This window comes from Aythya marila, assembly GCF_965140915.1.
Source record: "Aythya marila genome assembly, chromosome: 15".
Lineage (NCBI taxonomy): Eukaryota > Metazoa > Chordata > Aves > Anseriformes > Anatidae > Aythya > Aythya marila.
Window position 1 is genome coordinate 7,647,118 of NC_139056.1, and position 22,732 is coordinate 7,669,849.

Genomic DNA, 22,732 nt, shown 5'->3' on the forward strand with positions numbered 1-22,732 from the left:
GGGTATTGGAACGGGGACCCAGGGGGGCCCTGTCTCCATCCCCAGGGGTGTTTAGGAGGTGTGGGGACATGGCACTGAGGGACGTGGGGTAGGAGCAGACTTGTAGTGTTCAGTGGCTGTTTGACCTGATGATCTTAAAGCTCTTTACCAACCTACACGATTCATTGTGCAACTTTGCGAGTAAAATTGAAGCAAAGGCAGTGCAAGCTGGAAAACATCCCTTCACGGTGCAGAGGAAGACTGCCAGCTCTTCCAGATGACGTTGGCTCTCCTCACTTTACACCTCAGGAAACACTTGAAGAAAATCCTGCAGCGTGTTACCGACTTTCGCTCCTCCGGGTGCGGGTATGCGGACTCCGTGCTGCTTCACCTTAGCTCCCCCCTCCCGGGGCCGTCCCCCTCAGCCGGGCCGGCCTCCCCCGCGCCCAGGCGCCTCCCCGGCGGAGGCGGTGCCGCCCCCTCGGCGGCCCGGGGCCCGGCGGCTGGCGGCGGCGGCTGCTCCTCACGGCATGGCGGCCACGGGGGACGCGTTCCGGAGGGCCCGGGGCAGGGCCCTGTCTGCCTTCCGCCACGGTACGCCGAACCTCGGCGCGGGCCGGCGGGCGGGAGGTAGGGAAGGGGGGGACGGGCACGGGCAGCCCGCACCGGGCCGGGGTCCCCGCGGTTGTAGCAGGGAGCGGGGCTGGGCCGGGGCCTTCCCTGGGCCTGGGCCTTTCACCCCGCCGGAGCCCAGCTCCGGGGCCGGCAAGGTGCGGCTGTGAAACGAGTGTTAATTTTAAAACGCGCCTCAGCGCCGCTCAGGCTGAGCTCCGCTACTTGTGCGGCTGTTGCTTGGTGCCGGCGCCGTGCTGCCGGGGGCCTGCAGCCGTGTGGGTGACCCGGCTCGTGGCACCCGGCCCCGGCTGCCTCAGGGTGCCGCAGCCCCTCGCAAGGCGGAGGGCAGCAGCGGCTCCACCTGCTGCTTCCACCTGAGACCGCTTCACCTGGGCAGCGACCACCCTGCCTTCTCCCAGGTGAAGAAAGTTTGACGCTTCAGCTGCTCCTGGGGGCACGCCAGCACCGAGCGTCCTCTGGTAAAAGTCTCCAAGGATGGAGAGCCTGCACTTTCCCTAGGTCTCTCAGGCACCTGGCGAGCTTTAGCAGTCACTTTCTGTTGCCACACACAGAAGGTATTCTCTTGCCATGTACCTGTTTATAAATTACAAGTTGCATTGGTTTGGCGATGTGGGCAGGGCTGTTCAGTCCCAGCTATTCTGCTGTATTTTCTTGGGTATCATTTGGAAATATTTGGCTTTGCTTGTTGCCAAATAAAGAGAAATCACCAACTCTGAGCATGTGAAGTATATGTATACAGTCATTCTGGCAACCTATTAATTGCAGATGGTCTGGTTGGTTTGGCACAGAATGCCAAGCATTTGCTGAGGGGACAGATGGCAGACAAGCCATCTAGTTACATCAACTGTATAGGGAAATTATAATAAAAGGAGTGTTCAAGGCAGTGTAAAAACTTCTTGGAAAAGTTGTATCAAGTGTTTCTTGAAAATTGCCCTAAACATGGACAAAAATGTGATTTGGTTACCAGTTTTCCAGGTTTGTTTCATTCTTCCAAAGTGCCCTTGTTTGGTGTTCCCAAATAAGTATTAATTAAGGCTTTTCTCAATGACTGCTGCCTTTTAATGTTGTTCAGGATGTGTAGCCCAGCTACCATCTCTAAGTACAATGTTTCTATATTAATGTTTTACTTAGCTCTCTTCCAAGAGTATAAAGTTCAATGCAGTGTTTTAATGACTGAGTGATTGGGAAAAAGAAAAAAAAAAATGGACTCAAGGGCTAACAAAACTGAGGCAAAGTTTCTTGCAGTTTAAAATGTAAATCAATTGTCTTTGTTTTTTTTTCCTCTGGCTTTAGAGTTCGTTCATACTATAGACATAATTCCTTTTGTCAGGCAGGTAGCTACACAAAATATTTACCAGTACTGTTATGGTTTGGCACAATTAATTTGCTTTTTTATTACTAGCCTTTCTGTAAAATCATGCTTCCACGCCTTACCCCTAATAGTCATTGTTCAGTCTGCTTTCACATGATGTGGAGGTCATACCTCTAACCTGTGCTGATCTGCTCTTGATAAGTGAGTTATGTGAACCAGAAACTCAAAGTGGGGTTACAATATCCATGTAACTGATGGAGCGTAGTAGCAAACACCACATAAATTCCTGACTTTATTGGACAGAGACCTCTGTTTTGGCTTTTTTTAATACGTTATCTGTCTTTCTTACCCATGCTTCAGATGTCCGCTACTTTTGTTAGTGTTTTAGTGACTACACACAGGACTGTATGTTTAGGTAAGTTCTGTCGTCTTCCCCACCACCTCTCCCAAAAACTAATGCTATAGCATGCCAAGCAAAGAATTTCTGGGAAAGTATGTAGAGCACTTTTTTCAAGTAACTATACAGGCAGCAGTACCATCAGCTGTTGTCAGGTTGATTTATTTTTTCCTCAAGTGGAGGAAATAGTCCTCTGTATTTCTTGCAGGGTGTCTGGTATGTGTGAGAGCAGGGAGACTGCGTGGTGCAGGAGAGAGCATCCTTAGTGCCCTGGGTGCTTTCAGTGGCTAAATTCTCGGATAGATCATGCAGAGATGAGCTAGGATCAGATCTGGTGAGAAAAATGAAGTCACCACAAATGTAAAATAAAAAAAATAAGTAATATCAATTTATTCCCAAAAAAAAAAAAAAAAAAAGAATAATCCTAAATCCACAGCCTAACTACGTGTTTGAGAATCATGAGAATCATCTCTGGACCTGACTTCTCCTAGTTCTGTCTGATGGTTCCAAAACGTTGACCTGCAAGAGGCAGGTAACCAGAGTTGTGTATTCGTGTGCTGAGTCCTGCAAGTGATGGATTCTACCTCTGTCACGTTGCTGTCACTCAACTTTCACAGACTAAGTTTATTCAGCTGCTCATATTTCTTATTTTGTCCTGTTCTTTATTCCTTTCCTAACTATGTTGTTTAGCTGTTATTAACTGCTGAGCTAACACCTTTGTGGTATTTGCTAGAGCTTTGGTTGTTTCTATGAAGTTTGTGTTTGGTTGGTTTTCCTGTGTGTTCTACCATGCACTTTTCTGCACTGAAGTTCATCAGCTTTCTTCAACAGTGACTCTGAGTAATGAAGTCTTTCCTCAGTTCTTCACAACCAGGCCTTGCTTGCATTTTGCCAAGTAGCTTGGTGCTAGCAAACCTCACTTCCTCACTATTCAGTTGCTCCTACAGATGGTTTTGAATATATTGAACAGTAGAGGTGCCAGTAGAGATTCACTTGGGAGTTATGCATCTTGGCCACTTCCTTTTTTCTGACCCATTATTTATGTCTGAGAACCTTCACTGATGGCAGCTGGGCTCCTGTAAGTGCCTTGGGTAAGGAGCTGTGTCAGACACCTGTAGGAGATTCAGGTAGACGCTATCAGCTAAAAGCTGACTTTCTGAAGAATCAGTAAGTGTAGTAAACGTTTGTGTTACAGTTTCTATTAGCTTTGCTGATCAGTAGGCACCAGACTGCTCGGTGCTCTGTTAAGTGTAGAAGTGATACTGGCCATCTTCTTGCTGCTTTCTTAAAACTGCTTTTGTACAGAGAAAACCTGGGTTGTGCAGTGATTTTTTTATTATTATTATTTTTATTTTTATTTTTATTATTTTATTTTCCTGCAGTTACTTTCAAATTCTGTGGGTGCCATCTAATCCAAGTGGTTTGTTGGTATTCACGTCTATTTGTTGAATCATTTGATGATATTTGAGCCAGGTGTGATGCCCTTTCTGTGAGGAAGGGTTCTGACCTCAGATCTTCACGGGTTCTTCCACAGTGAACAAGGATATGAAAATTTACATTGTCTTTCTGTTCCACCTTTATCCTTGGGTGCATCTTGCATGTCTGGAGCATCTGTTAGTCATAGTGAATGTCTGCAGGTTACCTGCTGGTATCGCCTCTAAAAAGGGCTTTATTAGATTTTGGATTTATGCTCTTTCTAGTTGTTCTTCATTCTTTTAAATTGATTTCTTGGACTACCAGAGTATAAACCTGGAAACATGTAAAAGTTAACCTTTCAGTATATAAAATCTTTCCTGATTTCCTTACTTTGGATGCTTCGGCTTTAAGAGTGCTTTCTTGTTCTTAGCACCCTCCTTATGGCTGTTATGTTGTTCAGTCGGGCTGGATTCTTTCAGGCTTTTCTCAAGTCCTTCTCAGTGAATGCTGTGCATATGGTCTGAGCCTCTGGGATACTGTCTTTGAATAGTTTCCATGCTGTCCTCAAGGATTTTTGCTCTTTTTAAAAGCTTCATAATTACATATAATTCCCCTTCCTTTGAAATTAAATACAACTGCAGTTGATTTCTTATTTTTTCTTGCTTTCACATGAATGTTGGATCTTTGCACATTATGATTACCATTCTAGAACTCAACAGCAATATTTTTGATCAGGGTTTTACACTGATCAGAACAACTCAAGAACTGCTTCCCAGCTAGCATATTCCGTTCCCAGTACTGCCTCCAAGTTTCATAGAATTAGGCAATTTTTTTCACGTGGGCTTTGAGCAACTTTCAGTGACTTCACCTTGTCATTATGCAAGCCACCCCCCTTCACACCTACAGTCATGGGCTGTAGAAGTTTCTCTATTTTCTGCAATGGGTTTACATGCTAAATTTGGGAGTGGGCATAAAGGCATGACTAGCGTTTAGCATTTCATAGCCCTCCATACAAATAAACTGTATTGGAGGGGTTATTTCCTATCGTAGTTTATTTTATCTTAGTTTTTAGACAGTTTATCTTTAAAAAAAAATAGTAGCATCGATTAAATTATTTGAGAAACTATTCTGTCAGTATTTCTTACTGACAGCTCTGTAGTTTAAGCTTACGGTACATCATTTCTACAGCAATTACTCCTTTAGGGAGTTTTGTTTTCTCCCCTAAAATGTATTTTGATAGCCATTTTGAAGATTTTTCTTTTTGTTGATACATAAAATCAAGTCTCCCTTAATAGGTTACATTGGTCATTCAGCAGAACCCCCTGTCATGTCTTTGGTGGTCTCTAAGGTACACCTGGAAAACACAGCTGAAAGGAATGAATGCTTCATTAGATTGAAATATTCGGTGTTTGAACATACAGAAAGTAATGCCAGTATCTTTTGAAACCATAATTACTGATAATGTTTTAATAGCAAACAAAGAATTATTAAAGATTTAGTACATGTACTTTATTGGTTTTTAAGCTGCTCCAGGGGTAAAAACAGCTGTTTCCAGGAATTAAAACAAATGGACTTAAAAGTGAACTGAAATTTTTCCTTGTGTATTGTTTGTGATGCACAAATACTGCATTAATTAAAAAAAAAAAAAAAAAAAGCTTATTTAGAAAACCAATGTTATGCTTCTTGTCCAATCTTACGTCCATGATTTTTTTCTAGGTATTTTATAGGCAGAAAGCTAAAAGCAGGGAAGTGTGTACGTTCTGCTGCTATTTCATATTTAAAAGCAGACAGAAAAGGGACTTGAGACATCTTTATCTCTCAAAAAAATTGCTTTAGAAGTTATTAAATGTTTTTGTTTTGCTTTTTGTCTTTGGTTAGCAATCTGATTCTAAACATGGAAGAAATCCACATTTCAGTTGTTTCAGTGATTTTTCAGAGAAGTGAAGTCAAGTCCCCTGGCAAACCCAGCATCAGAATATGGGTACTTCTCATACTTACTTCTGCCCATGTTGTACTGAGCAAGCGTGTCCACGTCCTTTCTCCTGATACCTCAGCATCCACTGAGAGACTGCAGCCAGGAGTAGCTTCTCATAACTGCTTTGTTTCCATGAAATGCTATAGAGTGTAGAGATAAAACCAAAGCAACCTCCAATCCAGAGCTTGTTCTGTTGATGGCCCCACCAGTGAAATGCTGGAAGTGTCACCAGTGCTACAGGGCTGTTGCAGGCCTGCTTGCAGTGCTCTATATGACATCTCTAGTGGTCTCCTCAGCCTTTGTAGTCCGAGGAGAAATAAGAATAAAAAAGGAAGAAATAAAGGCACGTGACAATAATAGCTGTTGTTCCCTAGAAATGGTGAGGTTTGACTTAAATCCCACCTAGGTCACTGAAATCTTCTTGTGTGCGATCACTGCACCACCCAGGTTTTCTCCTGCGTATGCTGCCAACTGCTCTGGCCCTTCACAGAATTAATCCTTAGATATAATTAGAAGCTGGCACCATTTTTCAGCCCGTGCTACTTAAAATACATTGCATTGATCTTCCCTCTGTACTTTGGCGTGCATGGGAGCAGAGTAAGAGTGGGAAGTTATCGAAACTGAGGCATAGCAACACGTTCGGAAGTTGGACTTCTCCTGTGGCAATCGGCTGTACGGCTCTTAAGGAGGCCTGCGAACAAAACAGATTTGGAATAGGAGCCTTGTGGGCGCTGTTGGAGCAGCTCTGCAGACCTTATTTGTCCTTCAGAAATGGAAGCCCTACGTACATTGCTTGTCTGAGAAATCTGCTGACTTCTGTCTGGCATTTGTGGTTTTTGATTGCTGTGGTAATTTCAAAAAGTCAAAAATGACCTCTGTGCCAGTAGTGATAAAGAACCAATTTTCAGGTGTTCTCAGCTCTGTTCAGTTTTGTGATGCAAAGGAAAAGGCAAAAAAAAAAATATTTACTAATTGAGTCTGTCTTTTAATGGTTTACTTTTGTCTAATGCAACTGTAGCTTATTTAAAGGCTTGAAAAATGGACCCCCCGTGGATTTGAAAATTGAACCTCCTAGCCAGAAGGATGCCTTTGATGTCATTCACATAAAAGCCATTGCTTGCTGCATTTGAAGGGAAGATAGCAACTGCACATGCTCTTTAATTGGAACCTTACGGAGAAACATCGAGGACCTGGATCATGACTGGATGATCACTGCAAAAACAGCTGTTTGTTACTAACCTTCTGCCAGACTTCCGCATTCCCCTGGCATACCAACAGGGTGGTTTGTCTGAGCACTCTTGTGATCCACTGCATAGCCCAACAAACAGGTCCAAGCGGCTTTCTGGGGTGCCTCTCTTACCACTTGAGCAGCTGAGGGTCATTTGCGTGGCTTATGTACACCTGCTCTGCTGGAGGTGCAAACGAGCCTGGTGAGGGAGAAGCGGGGCATGAAGATTTGCTAGTAACAGTCTGAACACAGATTCAAGTCTATCAATAAATCATGTAATTGGAGGGCAGAAGACTTCTGGATCCAGCCACGGTAGTGGAAGATGCTTTTGTATTCTGTTCCTCAGTGCTACGCTCTTACCATGTTGGTCTGTTGTAAGAGCACTTGTGCAGGAGTGCTCCTGGGGTTTTAAGCCAAATCAGCCAAGTTGCACCAGTTGCAACAACTTAGTTTAACCGGACTGATGTTTTGCCTTGTACTGATGCAGAGAAAACTGTGTGAACTGCTGTGCAAGCTGCAGTGAGGGCAGTTAAGAGTTATTTCCTGGAGCAGATAGTTCCAGCTGGGGCTTAAGGCTTGGTGCACATGCAAATCTACACCAGTGCTGTTGTACCAGTACAACTCTAAAAGCAGAATATTTCAATTGTAGTACTTGATAGTAACTGGAACATAGTGCTTTATAGTAACTGAAACATGTTCCTGATAAACAAAAACCTAAAGTGGGTGTCCCTGTATTCTTTTGTTTGCACACATTCTTCAATGTTTTTTATGTGGGGATGAAAGTCTCTAAATTAGACTAAACTAAATTGATAGTGCCACATGATAACCGATAAGCTAATGCAACCTGGTTTAAATACCGCTAGGATTTTTTTTAAGTTAGGTTTCTAGCAATCAAATAGCAAGAAGGTAAAGTTTACCTCACTGTTATTTTGTAAATATTTATTAAATTGTCAAATACCAAAAAAAGAACTTTCAACTAGATTTGACTAAGACCAGTTAATTAAACTAACATTTTAAGTAGATGTTATTTATGTAGACTAGATTCCTGTATCTCTCCTGTTGTCCCAGCTTTGTTTTCTAAATTTGATTCCTTTTTGTCTTTTTTTCTTTCCCACAGGCGACTGTGGCGTATATTACCTCTGCATCAATTTCAGTTTTTCTCTTTTCACCCCCTATCTCTTTCCTTTTCTCCCCACTCTTCTTCACCTCCACCTCTGCATCTTCTGCTTCTCCTTTCTTCTGCCACTTCTTGGTTCTGTCTGTGTGCTGAACTTCTCTTTACAAATTCATCTTATCAGTCTCTCTCTCCCTCTGCCTCACATGACCGTCACCCACCCACTCAAACCAGAGCATCTGTGCACAGACTTGGAAACATTCAGGTACCTAAAACCTAGAGAGCTACTGTATTGGCACAGATGTAAGGCAGGGGAAGAGAATGCCGTGAAATGAGAATAGCCCCTGCTCTGGTCTTGCAGCCAGTTTAGCTCCAGCTCTGCAGCCTCCCCGACAGCACGCTGTCCACTTGCCAGGCTTCCCTCTGCCCAGGCAGTGTACGTGAACCTCCTCGGCATGTGGGACCAGGTCCAACCCTGCTGCCTGGCTGACGCAGCTGTACAGCCACCTTCACCACCACACTCCACCCCACAGCTTGAGCAGGGAAGCATGGTGCGTCCACCAGTGAAACCCAGTCCTTTACTGATGAGATTAGTTTTTCTAAGCGGTTCCTGTGAAGATAGATAGATGTCTCTTTGTTGGCTTAGGTAGCTATTGTAGAACTGGCTTCAGGTTAATCAGTGCAAAATAAGTCGATTTTGCTCAGCATCCATGATCAGTGCTGGCTCCAAAGTTACAGGAAAAGGGACAGGTGTTAAGGATCCCACCACATTGCTCAAAGACTAAAGCTTTTTTCCTGAGCATCAGTTTAGTGAGTGTGAGGTTGTAGCACTCCTCCATAACAAGCTCCCATTTCAGACTTTCTCTTTTCAGCCTTGCTTTGTATAGGTCATAAAGAATTTCTGATGCAAGCCTCCGTAACTCATTTCCTTATAACTTTCTACTTAGAAAAACTATGAGGTGATTTCTCTGCCCAAACAATGCCTTTGATACAGCACGTAAGCTGATTTTTATGGCAGTCGTATTTTTCATTTTCCATGCAAGACACACAATAAAAACCTAAATTACTTCGTGTCATTCAGCTGGTTCCATAAGGCTTCTATTGAAAACTCATGGATAGATGGATCATTTCACTTCTCTGAATAAGTTATGTAATTGGAAGAGTTCATTTCATTTCAGAATTAAAAGTTAATAAATGGCTCAGAGTTCTATCTATAAAATATGATTATTATTTAGAACAAGGCAATGCTAGCATGAATTAACAAACAATGTTAATGGATAAGTAATTTTGTTTAGAAATTAAATGTTACATTAACCAAAATGTAGAAGTTTGCATTTGGCAAAATGATCTGATGCCATAGCAACAGATGACAATTACAAGCAGCTTTGGGGACTTGCCCACATTCCTTTTTAGCCACCCCAGTCCTTCTATATCCATGGTGCAGATGAATTATAATCCCTGCTTTCCAACCTTCCTTGAAAAAAACATACCCCTCTTCTTAGAAAGTAAGAAGGTCCAGTATTAGGCCACTTGAAAGAAAACAGGAAGTGAATCCATGTGGTAGACATACTACTTGCTTATATGCTGCTAGTGAGGGATAAATCTAGAACTGCTTCAAACTATACATCAGATCAGGCAAACACAATTTGGGAACATACTTATCTATTGTATTTAATTTGAAATAATTTGCTGTATCATTTTTTACATTCAACTGTAGATTGATATAGTCACAGACTTTCTGATGGTTGAAATGCTGTAAAAAAAAAAAAAAAAAAAGGCAATAAAACTAAGTGTTTTAAACAAAATAGGAGTTAGACATGTTCATAACAAGCATAAAAGTAAGAAAGCCAGACCCAGCTGTCCAAACTGAAATTTTCGGGTCAGGAATGTCTTTCAACAGCTAGAGAAACCCCAATGTACTTGTGTTTGTGCTTTAATTCAGAATTGAGATATAAGTCTAGGGACAAGATACCAATTTTTGTTTTAAATCAGTATCAAGCTATAGCTTTAGTTTCTCAGTGTGACATTTCTTTTTCGTAACATGCTTACAGGCAGTTTTATGTATTATACTTCTTTTGTGCTACTCGGTATTGGAGTATCAAAGAAACAAGTATACAAGAAAATTGTAGCAGTACAAATTCAAGTATAATCCATCTGCACTCACTCTACCAATGGAAATTTGTTGTTTTGTTTTGAGTTCCCACCTTTTTATCATGGTTCTTGGAAGCTATTGTGGCAGTTCCAAATTAGGTTTTCCATTGCTGCTGCCAATTCTGATGTTGCTGGGATTTGTGTTTGCTGACCTTTGTTCTGTTTGGTGGCATTAGCCCTAACTCCAGAGAATGTATTGCAAATAGCATTTAACTCAATAATAATTTAAGGACAAGTTTAGTGGGGCCATAAAATGTGGAATGTGTTGTGTATGTTTTAACTTGTTAATTAAAGGAGCAATAATTGGAGTCTTAAAAGAATCTACTGAAATGTAACATTACACACTTGTGCTCTGTTGTACTCTTGCAATTTCCAGCACTATTTGCAAAATTCTTCACATACATTTCCTCTAATCAGTCTGCAATTACCATGTGGTATAATTAGATTAATGTAATTTCATTTATTGCAGCTATGACTTACAGGAAAATTTTGCAATTCTGCCTTTATATTTGTCCTATATGAATGACTACAGAGTTCTATACTTTCATGAAAGTGGACTCAACCAACGTATTTAAGTGAAGAGCAAGCAATTTAATGAGGCATAGAACTTTTCATTCTCTTTATAAGTTTCTCTAGTACTTCACTTTTTTTTCCCTGTATTTTTAGATGATGAGTATGAATGGAAGGGACCTTTCTACTTCATCCAAGGAGCAGATCCTCAGTTTGGACTGATAAAAGCTTGGGCAGTTGGAGACACTAACAACGGAGATGATGAATGGAAAGAAGAAATCAAGTTAACAGAGCAAGCAGTGCAGGCTGTTAACAAACTAAACCCTAAACCCAAGTTCTTTGTGCTGTGCGGAGACCTTATCCATGGAATGCCAGGTAAGGCAATTAAAAGTATAATAACTCCATTTTCTTTATGTTTCAGATTGGCAACAAGGCTAATTCCCTTGACTCTACAATATTCTTTCACAGGATTTGGTATCCTATTGTTTTGGTGTTTGGAAAAAAGAGAATGCTTTTAGATGATTCTTGAGATGTATTGAGCATTTAAGTTCTTAAAATGCTTTAAGTCAGCAAATTCAAGTTGTAGCATTCTGTCCTGTTGCTGTAGAAAGCAGTGATCAGTGTCTGTGTGTATGACCATAGGAAGAACAAGAGAGTGTCTAGAAAGGTGTGTTATAAAATTAGACAGTCATAACTTTAAAACAGACTCATAATATTGTCCATTTTAAGATAAATACTCTTACTGGAAGTGAATAAAAAAAAGTCATCTTACCAGTTGGCAAGTGGTCTCAAAAGCAGATCTAAACAAAGAGTCTTTGATTTCTTAGCCCTGATAACAAACAGAGCTGCAGACAGCCTTAGCAGTGCAGCTGACAGCACAACAATCCAACAGGAGAGCTTGCAAATTAAGTACTGCACACTTTCCTCTACCTGAGGTGGTGCTTCTTGGCCCTTGTATGCCTAGCAAGGTTTGAGTGCATTAGATAACTTTCACTAATTCATTCAGTGTCTCGCAAAGTGGATTTTAAAACCTTAGCTTCTTGACAAGACAAATTGAATGACATTATTATTTATAAGCTACAAACTGTCTTTTGACCAGAATACAATTTTAGTGATAGAGCAAAAAAGTATAAAAAAAACAGGAGATTTAAGCTTGCTAGGTTCTATTGCATAAAACCTCAGCAGCTTGATCATAATATGAAGTCAGCTGTTACACTGTTTTATTGATTTATCTTTTTCCATTAATTTTGGGAGCATACAGGTTTAGCCCAGAATTATAAGCTAATCTCTTCCTAAGAAGCATCTAACCTTCCCATAGCAGAGGTTTAATAAGTATTTTGATTAGGGCACAATTTATGGAAGAGTTCCACATGTGTTGCTTTCAGTATCGCTTGGAAGGGGAAGAAAGAAACTCATAATAAACAATAGATGTTCTGCACCCTGTCAAGAAGGGTATTTCACACACAGATTTAAAGAATCAGGAAACCTAGTCTAATTTCAGTTTACCTTGATATTTCTAAACATCTCATAAAACAATGCAGAGTTCTGTCTGTTACCTTTGTCTACCTTTATCTATTTTGATTTTATCAACATTATTGTAAGGCCTATTCTGTTAATAGAGAGTGAGTGCTAATTATAGACAGCCAGCAGTCTTCTGATTTCTGCTAGGTGCTGGATGGCTGGATAAAACAAATGAGTGTTGTGTGCTGCAAGTTTGTTTTCTCTTAGAAATGGATCTTTTGTTATCCCTTCTACCAGTGTGTGTCTTGGACTTGTATATTTTAAACAGAAACCTGTCGGAGTGCAGCAAAACATCATCCATTCATTTTACTAGCAAACATGTAAAAGAAATCAAATACATTGTACTGCTGAGATCACTTGTGTTGTATGATGTATGTGCCGTGCATTGTATAAATATTTGAAGCTGCCTACTGCAATTTCCAAGAAATTGCAAGAAAGAGCAGTTATTAACTTGCTTGAGCTCCTATATTTTATTTAATTCACCTAATAAGTTCTTGTTGATTTAAATTATATTCTTTAATACTTTATAAGCCTGTGTTACCACGTCATTAAGGAAATAGTAGGAAATATACTGCTAAAAGGAATTTTAGTCCTCAGCTGAAACAATTTACTGTCTCATTTCATTGCTTCTTTTGTATTAATACAAATGACTTTCTGTGTAGTGAGTTGGTAAACATATAAATACAACTTTACAGCCAGCCATTTGTCTTTCTGTCCAAACTGATGAGAGCCTGAGATAGAAGCGAATCATTCTTCTCTGCAGAGATACCTGGGGATTAGCACACTGTGATCAGTTGCCCCAAAGGGCAGAGAGACGTGTGATACAGCAGGGGGGGATAGAAATGCTGAGTCAGAAAAAAATATTTCATAGAAGGTAATGCAGAATCTGTGTCTTTTAAAGGAATTTGAAACAAACTGTATGGATGTCCATTTCTGAAGTGAAATAATAGGCTTTTCAAAGGATTTTGTCCTACCTTTTTCTCTCAGTCTCTGGAATAGAAACTCATTCAAATCACACACACACAAAAAAAAAAAAAGGTTAAATAAAAACTCTAAGAAAACATATTTTAAAGAGAGACAACCCACAATTTTAACAGTGTTTTATCAAGATACATATTAACAGTTTCTTTGGTGGGGCTTGTTAATAGCTGCTACTGTATGAGACACTGCAAGACACCAGCATTAAGAAGCCAAGTTGTTGGCTTTATAAGAACTTGTTTGCTGCAAATTCTTTATTAAATGGAAATCCCCTGATGTTAAAAATGAAACCTTTTCAGGTTCATTGCGGTGATAGTTTATGGAAAACTTGGAAATACTGCAGTCATTTTTTCTGTTTTTCTGGCACATTCCATGTTAAGCTCTGGGGGGTCAAGGTGACTCACAGAGGAATGAGTTCCTAAATTTCTTCTCTTTGAGGGCACATGTTTGAAACTCTAGTATATTTCTGCACCAGTTCTAGCTCAGTTTTAAAACAAAAATAAGGATATAGAACCATTATATTCCATTACCAAATGGCACAAGTCTCTTTCCACTACTTATCATACAAATGCTGTGCTTGAGATTTCATACCTTACAAATATATCATCTCTTTTAACAATTCTAACTTAAAACCACAAACAAATAAAGTAAGTCAGCAACTGATTAAACTTCAAGAAAATTTCAGAGAGTTCAATTTTAAAATTATAATAAGAATATTGATTTTTTTCAACACTTTCAGCATTTGTTATTAAAAAAAAATCAAAATTTTAAGTCTTTCTGCAGCAGTACATTAATGAGTAAGAGAAAACAGGGAATCTAAGATTTGTTACAACCAATAGCTTTTGAGGTAGCGTGAATGCATAATTGTTTGCATGCAAGACCAGAATGGAAGACCAGTACTTGCATTTCTTTTCCTTGAGGAATTTAAACATTCTGACTGCATGTTTGTAGTGGTATGGTACTGCAGTCATTTCATGCTTCTCCACAGAGCAGTCTCTCAAAGAATAATTGCTGTGCTAATTCCCTTATCATGTTAGTTCAATAGAAGGAAGGATTAAAAAAATCTTTTTTTTCAGTAGGAGAAATTAAAAATTATATAAGGCAAGACTTTGATTTAATTTTAACAGTTGTGAATTTGGCTTATCTTATTTAATATCTCAAATTACCTTGTAAATCACTTGTGTATATCAGCTATATTAAAACTATGTTAAAATCAGGGTTAATGAAAGTGTATCATAGTTACTGTTGCAGCATGGTTACAGTCAGCGGAGGTTCATCTTATTTTATGATCCACTGGCTGATGTCTATCAGGTTCTTTGGATAACATTACTTTATAATCAGTACCTGACAATTAAAAAAAAAAAAAAAAGGACAAGAAAAAACACAAACATTCCTCTCTTAATGTGTTTTATCATGAAGAGCTCAATTTAAGGCTTGTCATGACTGTTTTAAAGCACACACTCTAGCTATTTAGCTGAAGCAAGGTTGAAGCCTTTTGCAGAGGAACTCCAAGAAATCTCAGAATTCCAGCAGCTCGAAGTGATGAGCAGAATCCTGATCAGCTGGGAAGCAATCAGGCACCGCACTTGGAATCCATTACAGATATCATTAGAGCAATGAAGTAATCAGCACCAGTATCTTGGTATTTAGCTGCTGATTAAAAGTAGTTTGTACTCTGAATATTATTTTCAAAAGTTTTTCTTGATTACATAATCAAGAATAGGATATCTATTCCTGGTAATGCTAATATTGTGGTACATAATCAAGAATTTTAAGCAATACCTTATAATGCAACTTTGTTACTAAAAACGGTTTCTGTAAACTTGATACTTACACCTAGACACATCATGATAATGAAAGACTTGCTTCTAAAAACATTTATGTGCATTAAATTAATATACCATAACTTACTACAGCAAAAATAGTAATCTGCAAAATATTATTGATAGGGTAATGTGTTTATTTCATTGCTTTTTTGTAGCACTCTGGCAACATGTCTTTTTTTTTTTTTGTCGTATCAAGTTTGCACTTTCTGTTTTGGTTTATGACAGCTTCCCATGTCCTTCCATCAGCCAATACCCTTAGAGCCTCACATTGCAGCAAGGTTCTCCACCCACCTAGACTGCAACATCCTAACTCCACAGCCTTTGGAAAAAAAAGTGCCTTGCAGTGACATCAGCCAACTCTCTGCATTCTGGGATGCTTCCCATCAAGTCCCACAGATTTGCTTGTGTTGAAGTTTTTCAAGAGATACACAATTGAATCCTCTTGCAGTACAGATAGTTCCTTTGCTTCTTTAAGTCTAGGCCCAATGGCTTGGGAGAACATTTTAGTGAGGACTGAGGAAAAAAAGGGCATTGAGCACCTATCACAAATAACTGCCTCACTCAGCAGGTTCACTCACTCAGGTTCTACATTTTCTTTGTTATTTTATTGCTAAAGTAGCAGCAGAAACTCTGGTTGCCCACCATGTCCCTTGCTAGTTTCAACTCTTGTGGAGCTTTTGTTTTACCAACATGAGCCCTGCATGCCCAGGCAGTATGTCTGTGTTCTTCTTTTCAAGCTTATCTTTGCTTCAGTCTCCTTTTTATGTCCTTTTTACATCAACGCTCAAAGAGTTCCCCATTTAGCCAAGTCATTCTCCTGACAATCTACTTTTTTTTTTTCCTCCTTAGTATAAGGATGGGCAATTCTTGTTAGGAGGAGGTTTCTTTGAAGACCTGTCAACTCTCTCAAACTCTTGCCTTTCAGAGCTACCTCCCACAGGATCCCATCTACCAATTCCCCAAATAACACAAAGTCTTCTCTCCTGAATTCTCTCCTGAAGCTCCAGATCTGCTGTCTGCCTGCTTTACTCCCCTCAGGATTATGAACTCCGCTCTGATGGCTGCTGCAGCCAAGGCTGCCAGGGATTAACACGCTCCCTAGCACCTCCTGTGTTTGTGGGCAGCTGGGCCGGAAGAGCGGGCCCTGGTTGGCCCACAGCTTTGCATCTGTGTTAAGAGGTTGTCCAGGCTCCCTCCTGGATTGCTGTCAGCAGGTATCGGGGAGGTTCGTCTCCCTCGAGAGTCAGGGTCTGTGATCTGGAGATTTCATCAAGTTGCTTATAGAAGACTTAATCCATTTATTCACCCCGATTGTCTCTAGCAAAATCCAACTCTTAAGGGCTGACCTCTCCTCTGATCCTGAACCACAGGCTCAACAAACGCGGTCTCTGGTCATGAATACCCCCCTCCTTACATGGAGGGCAATCCCCTCCCACCTTCTTTCTTGCCCTTCTTCCCTGTTCCATTTAATATGCAGCATTGTGCTTTCTTTAGCATCCCATACCTTTAGTCTGGAGCAGTGCTCAGGAACCAGCTTCTGCATTTTAACATCTTTCGTTACAGCAGCAGAGAATTCAGCTGTTTGCAAGGTCACCCCACTGCAGCCATGAGAAACGCTCACTTGTGAAGCCGAGAATGACAGCTCTTTTTATGTGACTGAATTCCCTTGGAGGAATTTATTTAAACTGCATTTTTGTAATGATACTACTGCTATTAGTGGCATGATAGACATCAGTTCTATGCAGAAAAGTCTTTTATGTGATGTAGCTTTAGACCAGGTGTTTAATTATTTTTCATTAATTGTTCTGCTTACAAGGGTGAAAGAACAAGTAAGACAGCAAGTCTCCTGCAAACTTTACTTAGCTCTGAGTGTAGTAAAACATATCTGTTTAGAGACTAAAGGAAACGAGACTTGTCTAATAATGTGTACAATCAAAAAAAAGATGGAACTTAAGCTTGATCTGTTAGCAGTGTTACAACGGATCAGTGAGCAAGAAATGTTTATGCTTGCAGTTTTAGATTAATTTGTATGTATATATTAATTAGAAGAAATCAAAATTACTGGAATTGAGTATTATGACACTCAAAGTACATTGTGAATACCTGTACTAATTCCTTCAAGTGAAGGTGTAATCTCTAATAGACATTTTTCCTGCCCAGGTCTCTACATGGTTAACAATCCACCACAAGCCTTTTCAGTCAAGTAAGCCCACACAGTAAGATGTTTCATTTTTTTTCCTCTACCTTTGTTTTATATTAGTAAATTATTTAATTAAAGACTTTCAAACTGTTCTTTCTGACACATTTCTGAAACAAATCTGGTTCTGGTGGAGCAACCTTATGCTTTTGCTAAGGTGAGTGGACACAGCATTTGGCAGGAACAGGCATGCATGTTGTGCTGTGCTTCAGAATTCCTTCATTTTGCTGAGAGGTGGGAAGGAGGAAGACTTGCATCTGCTATTACAAAGGTCTTTTCTCTGAAGAATACATCTATTCCATTTTTTATATCCCTCTGCAAAAAAAAAATCAATCTAGACAGCTGTGTAAATGATGGCAGGAGACTAAGCCATTGTATTTGAAATAGACTGAATTCCAATACAAGAATTCTGTTGTCTCTGTTCTTCTGACATGCCTAGTGAATTAATTATGATGGCACTTCTTCCTTTTTAATTAATCTGCCTATATTTCCATTTCTCTCATTAGTTTCAGAAGCAATTGTCCATCTTTCTTTCTAGTTTGATCACGTCAAGATAAGCAGTTTTGCCTGTGTATGCTTTCTTACTCATTCCCAGTGTCTGGTGTTGTGGGGCTTTTTTGCACAGATTTTTATTCATTATAAAGCAGACAGAATATTTAGTGGTGTTGCTTGTTTCAGATGCTTTTAGTCTTCTTTTTTTTTTTAATTTACCTATCTTAGCTCTCTTGAATTACCTGTATTTCATCCCCACAACGCACCCCCGCCCTACGCAGGGCAGGGTGTGGGGAGGAAGGGAAGGTACAAGGAGCTGGTTTTCCGTTTGCTGAGGTTAGAGCTGCCTCATGCCATTTTGCACATCAACAGCAGCTCTGAAATTGGTACGCCTGGTTCCTGGGGAGATGTTGCACAGGAAGGAAAGCACTTCATTTAATCATTATATCTACCTGGGAGCTTTTTTCATTACAGTGGCTCTTCCTCCTTCCCTAGAGTTTAGGGAATACGTGTGGTCTTTCAAAGATACCCGGTTTTACTGCACGTGGTGGCAGTACTGTAGTGAAGGTGTCAGTGAGGAAGGACAGGAGCTTTGTAAGTTATATAATTGCAATGCAAATTTTATAGCCAGACTAAAGATAAAGTCTCATGAATTTCTTTTATTCTACTATTAAATATATTTCCTTAACGTTAGACAGATTTGCCATATGCATTTAATTGTTGTCTGCCTGATAGAGTAAACGTTGTCCTTGTTGTGCCTATATATATATTTGCATGTATTCTTCCATTCACGTATACGTGGATATGCATTTCAAATCCTTAACAGGGCAGGTATTACAAATGTGATAAGCTGCAGTAAAAATGGCACAAACTGATACTTTTTTCAGATGCAAACTAGTTACCCCTTAATGAACAGAAGGGGGTTGGGGAGAATTAAACAGAAGCTTTCACGTTTGAACAAAGCTGCTCTAGCCTGCATGGTGCAGGAAGAAGAAACACAGGGTTGTTACCAAACATGACATGGCACGGAAAGGTACGCAAGGAGATGTCTCGTATTGTTTGACTGCTCCTCAGCAAAGCAACTGTATAATACTTAAAAATGTCTACACAGCTAAAACTGGGTAGACCCAGTTTCTGAACTTTTGTACGAGTTAGGTTTTTGTCTAATCCACCAATGCCAACCAAAGCCTGAATTGCCAGATAATTCTCTGTGATAGGATTAGAGCACAGAGTTGGTCAGCATTTGGTACCGTAAAGCATGATGAAATGTAGACTTTTATATAAGTTTCTTTTGTAAATGGAATAAGTTAAATCATCTGATTAATTGTTTTAATCAGCTGTACAGAGCCGCAGTCATTCAATAATATTTTCTTATTGCTCCTTGGTTTCTTTACTGTCTGTGTCTCCTCTCTTTAGAGCCGCAGTTAGATTTGTAAGATCTTCCAGGATTGTGTCTGCTACATACTTTCGTTTTTCTTCTTCTTTTTCTGTGTGGTCTGATGTTTATTTGGGGCTGTGAGCACCAAAAAAAAATAAAAAAAAAAGTGCTAGAGGAACTTCCAGGGAGAAAACAGAAGCACACCTATGGAATTTGATGGGGTAGGGCTGCAGCTAAATGAGATCAAATTTTAGGGTATGAATGTCTAAATTCTACTTGAGGCAGCTACATTTTTTTCCATATCTTGCTGTAAAATTTAAATGGGCTAAAAATAATAGCAGTGTAGCAACAACTGCTGTTTAACCCACTAGCAATCCATGGACTGAGGCAACACAGAAGATTAGTCTTAAATTTGTAGTAGAACTTCAGGCACTGTCAGAAGGAAGGAACAACTGGTCTTGATGGAGGAAGAGATTTGTGATGTGCACTGATCATCTGCAGAGGGACGGGACCTTTAGGAACAGCTTTCCGTAGCCAGGTACAGGCGGACGATGGCCAGGATCGATGTGAAACCCATACTCCTTTCGGAATGCCATTTCATATTTCCCTGTTACCTCCCCTTTTTTTTTTTTAAGGAGGATATTAATTACCCTAGGCAATTCCAGACTGGCTGCATACAGGTGGGTGTAGTTGCCATTGCTACACACAGGCCACCAGCCTTGTGCTAGTGTGCTTTATGCTGGCTTCACAAGACCACAATCCTGGCCTACCAGGCTCGTTACCAGCTCGTTGGGGGAACTGGCTGTGTACTGGTGTGCCTGGCTCCCCACTCTCTGCCTGCTGCTTCCAGGGTCCCAAACGCTTCTAGGACCATCTCAACAGCTAACCAGTGCCCTCCCGCTGCATACAGTGCTGTGAGCATGTGTGCGTGTTTATTCCCCTCAAATTCTGCACATTTTTGCTCCTCTGTCACTCTTACTCCCCAATAAAGCCTTAGTGCTTAGCAACTCAATTTGGCTAATTACAATTTTGGGCAGCGCTATGTGCTTTATGTGAAAAGCAAGTAAAACTGCCAGCTACATGTGTCCTTAAAATTATGTACTCCATTCTGTAATCCTGTCTTCCATACAAACAGTGTATTTTTCCATATAATAATAGAGGCAATGATATGCACTAAGTTTTCCAAGAGCAGGTGCCAAATGTTAGGATTCTGAGTTCAAATTTAGGCAGCAATTAAGGGACATGATTTTCAAATCAGCATTTCTCCATTTGACTTCTGCTTGACAATTTGATGATCAGGACACAAGACGAGCTGGGCGTACTGGCTTTTATACAATCAGTACCTCTTATAAGCTCTGACACGTACGCTGGAGAGAGTGAAGTTATTTACGTTCAGAATAGACAGCTTCAGAGCTGAGGAGCATCAGAGCTGATGGCTCTGTTGTCCAGACAGCGGTATGGCTTCATTTCTGGTTATAATCACTGTAACGTTTTAAGGCATTCCCCCTCCTGAGAGAATTGCTAACTTGAGCCTCTTTCCAGGGCCCAGATGTGATGTGAGACTGCTGCAGTTCAGCATATTCCTATCTTCTGTTTCTGTTAGAGTCCCTGAATGCATCTTCCTCCAAAACTCTAGTTTTTATAGATAATAAATTTTAAAGCATAGGCTGCATACCTTCACCTTAGAGGGTAACTCTAAGAAAACTCTTCAACTTGTTCATTTTTCTAAACCAAGAGGAAAGTACATACCATAAATGGTCCTGGTCAAAGCATTTTCTTTAAAACTAAGATAAAGGCACCTCACTATTGTAAATGCTCCAATTTCTCTTACTTCAGAAGCAGCCTTGGGCTTGACCAGGAAAGATTAGTGAATTTTTGGCTTTGGTAAGAGCTGAAGCTTAGTGCCTTACAGGCAGTTCTGCCTGATTTTGGTTTGGAGCCAGTGAAAAGGGATCTTTGAGGTAATACTGAGTTTCATAACTTTTGTTATATTTAATAAAATCTGCAGTCATTTGCATGTGAATGTTCATCCTCCTCTTTAGCAAACATTTTGCATGCATTTAATGTACAAACTTGTAATTTTTTCTGTTGATTTCCTGACATCCCTTCCAGGAGGCAGAGTGCTGCACTCGTCCTTTGTTATATCAGATACAAACCATCTTGGTCACATTTCAATAACTGAGTTGTTGGAGATTTGGAGCTCTTTGCTGCTGGTGGCTTTTGTACACAAGATGTGATATGAATGCAAGGCTGAAATCTGTATGCAAATGCACAAACTGCCATTTATATGTTTGTGAACTGAATAAATTACAGGGAAAGTCAGGTCCCATACAAGTTCTTAATGTTACATAGAGCGAATTAGCAAGGCATCATACAAAGGAAGAAATGCCTGATAATGCTTAATATCTTTCTCAAAAAGTGATTTTTCTGTAGTAAATCTGGCTGTGAACTGCTTTTGTTACTGCTTTTAAACTACCATTAAATAACCCATTTTGCTAAAACAAAGGAACAATAACTTAAAAAAAAAAAAAAAAAAAAAAATCACCAGATAACTTTAAGCTGCTCTGCCTGCCCTCGAGGGAAGCATGTATATAAGGAGATGTTTTATAAAGCTTAATTTTAATTAAAAATACAGTAATTCTTAAAATTCTTCCCCATGTAGAAGGCGAGAGCACAAATGCTGATGTTTGATTTGTTCATATAACAAACAGAGCTAATTAAAAGAAAAAAAAAACGTCTACAGAAATAATGCTTAAAATAAGGTTCCAGCTTTAAAAATGACTGCAGGCATTTCACCTTTACTATATTTGTCCTTTTTTTCCTCCCTTTTCAGAACTGGCTGCTTGGTTTACTAACAAAAGCAAGTTTGTGTGTGGTTTTATTTATTTATTTATTTATTTTTCAAAACTCCCATCAGCCTGGCACAGCTGGGGAGGAGGCAGCTGTGTTCAGCTCTGCCACATGCGGCTTCAGCAAAATTGTCAGCTAAATCCCAATTCCTGAATCTTTGTCAGTGGAGATTTATAATAGAGCGCAAAGTAGAAAAGGCACAGATTGACTTTTCAAGTGCGAGGTAGAAGCAGTGGAGTTGAAATGTTTATACTGATGTTTATACTGAAGTAGTTATAAGTTAAAATTTTATTTGTTGAATATTCAGTAATTTTTTTAAAAATACGTCATTGTTCTCTATAGTGTGTTGTTTTTTTTCTGCACTGTCATCTGAAATGACAAGCAGTGTTTTTAAGTGTGACCTAATTTTCTGACAGTAGGGTAGCATACACTAAGTTAACTCATTGCATTCATTTCTCTCACTGTTGCAATTTACCAACAATTTTGATATGCTGGGGGTGATGGAGCCCAACCAAAAGGATTCTTGGCTGTTTTCTTCTCCAAACCTGTATCCAAACATCAGTTAGTAACGTAACCCAGTTTCTTAACTGGGTGGGTAGTACAGTATTTGTCAAACATCTAATAGTACCAATTCCAAGAAATGTCACTATGGTTGCATAAATAAACATTTTATAGTAATTATCTGTTTCTAGTAAAACCTAATGGAGCATTCAAAGCCTCCAAGCTGCTTAGTGTGAAATTTAATTTGCTGTAATCAGCCCAAGAGCAGGGA

At 39.8% G+C, this 22,732-nt stretch overlaps 1 protein-coding gene across 2 annotated transcripts in view; it reads left to right on the forward strand.

The window, feature by feature from the left end:
- Positions 1 to 464: 464 nt before the first annotated feature.
- Positions 465 to 22,732, forward strand: part of CPPED1 (calcineurin like phosphoesterase domain containing 1) — a 49,654-nt gene continuing 27,386 nt past the window's right edge. The window contains exons 1-2 of one of the 2 annotated variants that reach the window (XM_082772583.1): positions 465 to 573; positions 10,875 to 11,093. In XM_082772583.1, coding sequence (XP_082628709.1) covers positions 510 to 573; positions 10,875 to 11,093 — 283 coding nt within the window. In that variant the 5' untranslated portion in view covers positions 465 to 509. Of the gene's footprint in view, positions 574 to 10,874; positions 11,094 to 22,732 lie in introns of those variants that run through there. The other variant, XM_082772584.1, reaches the window with a different exon arrangement.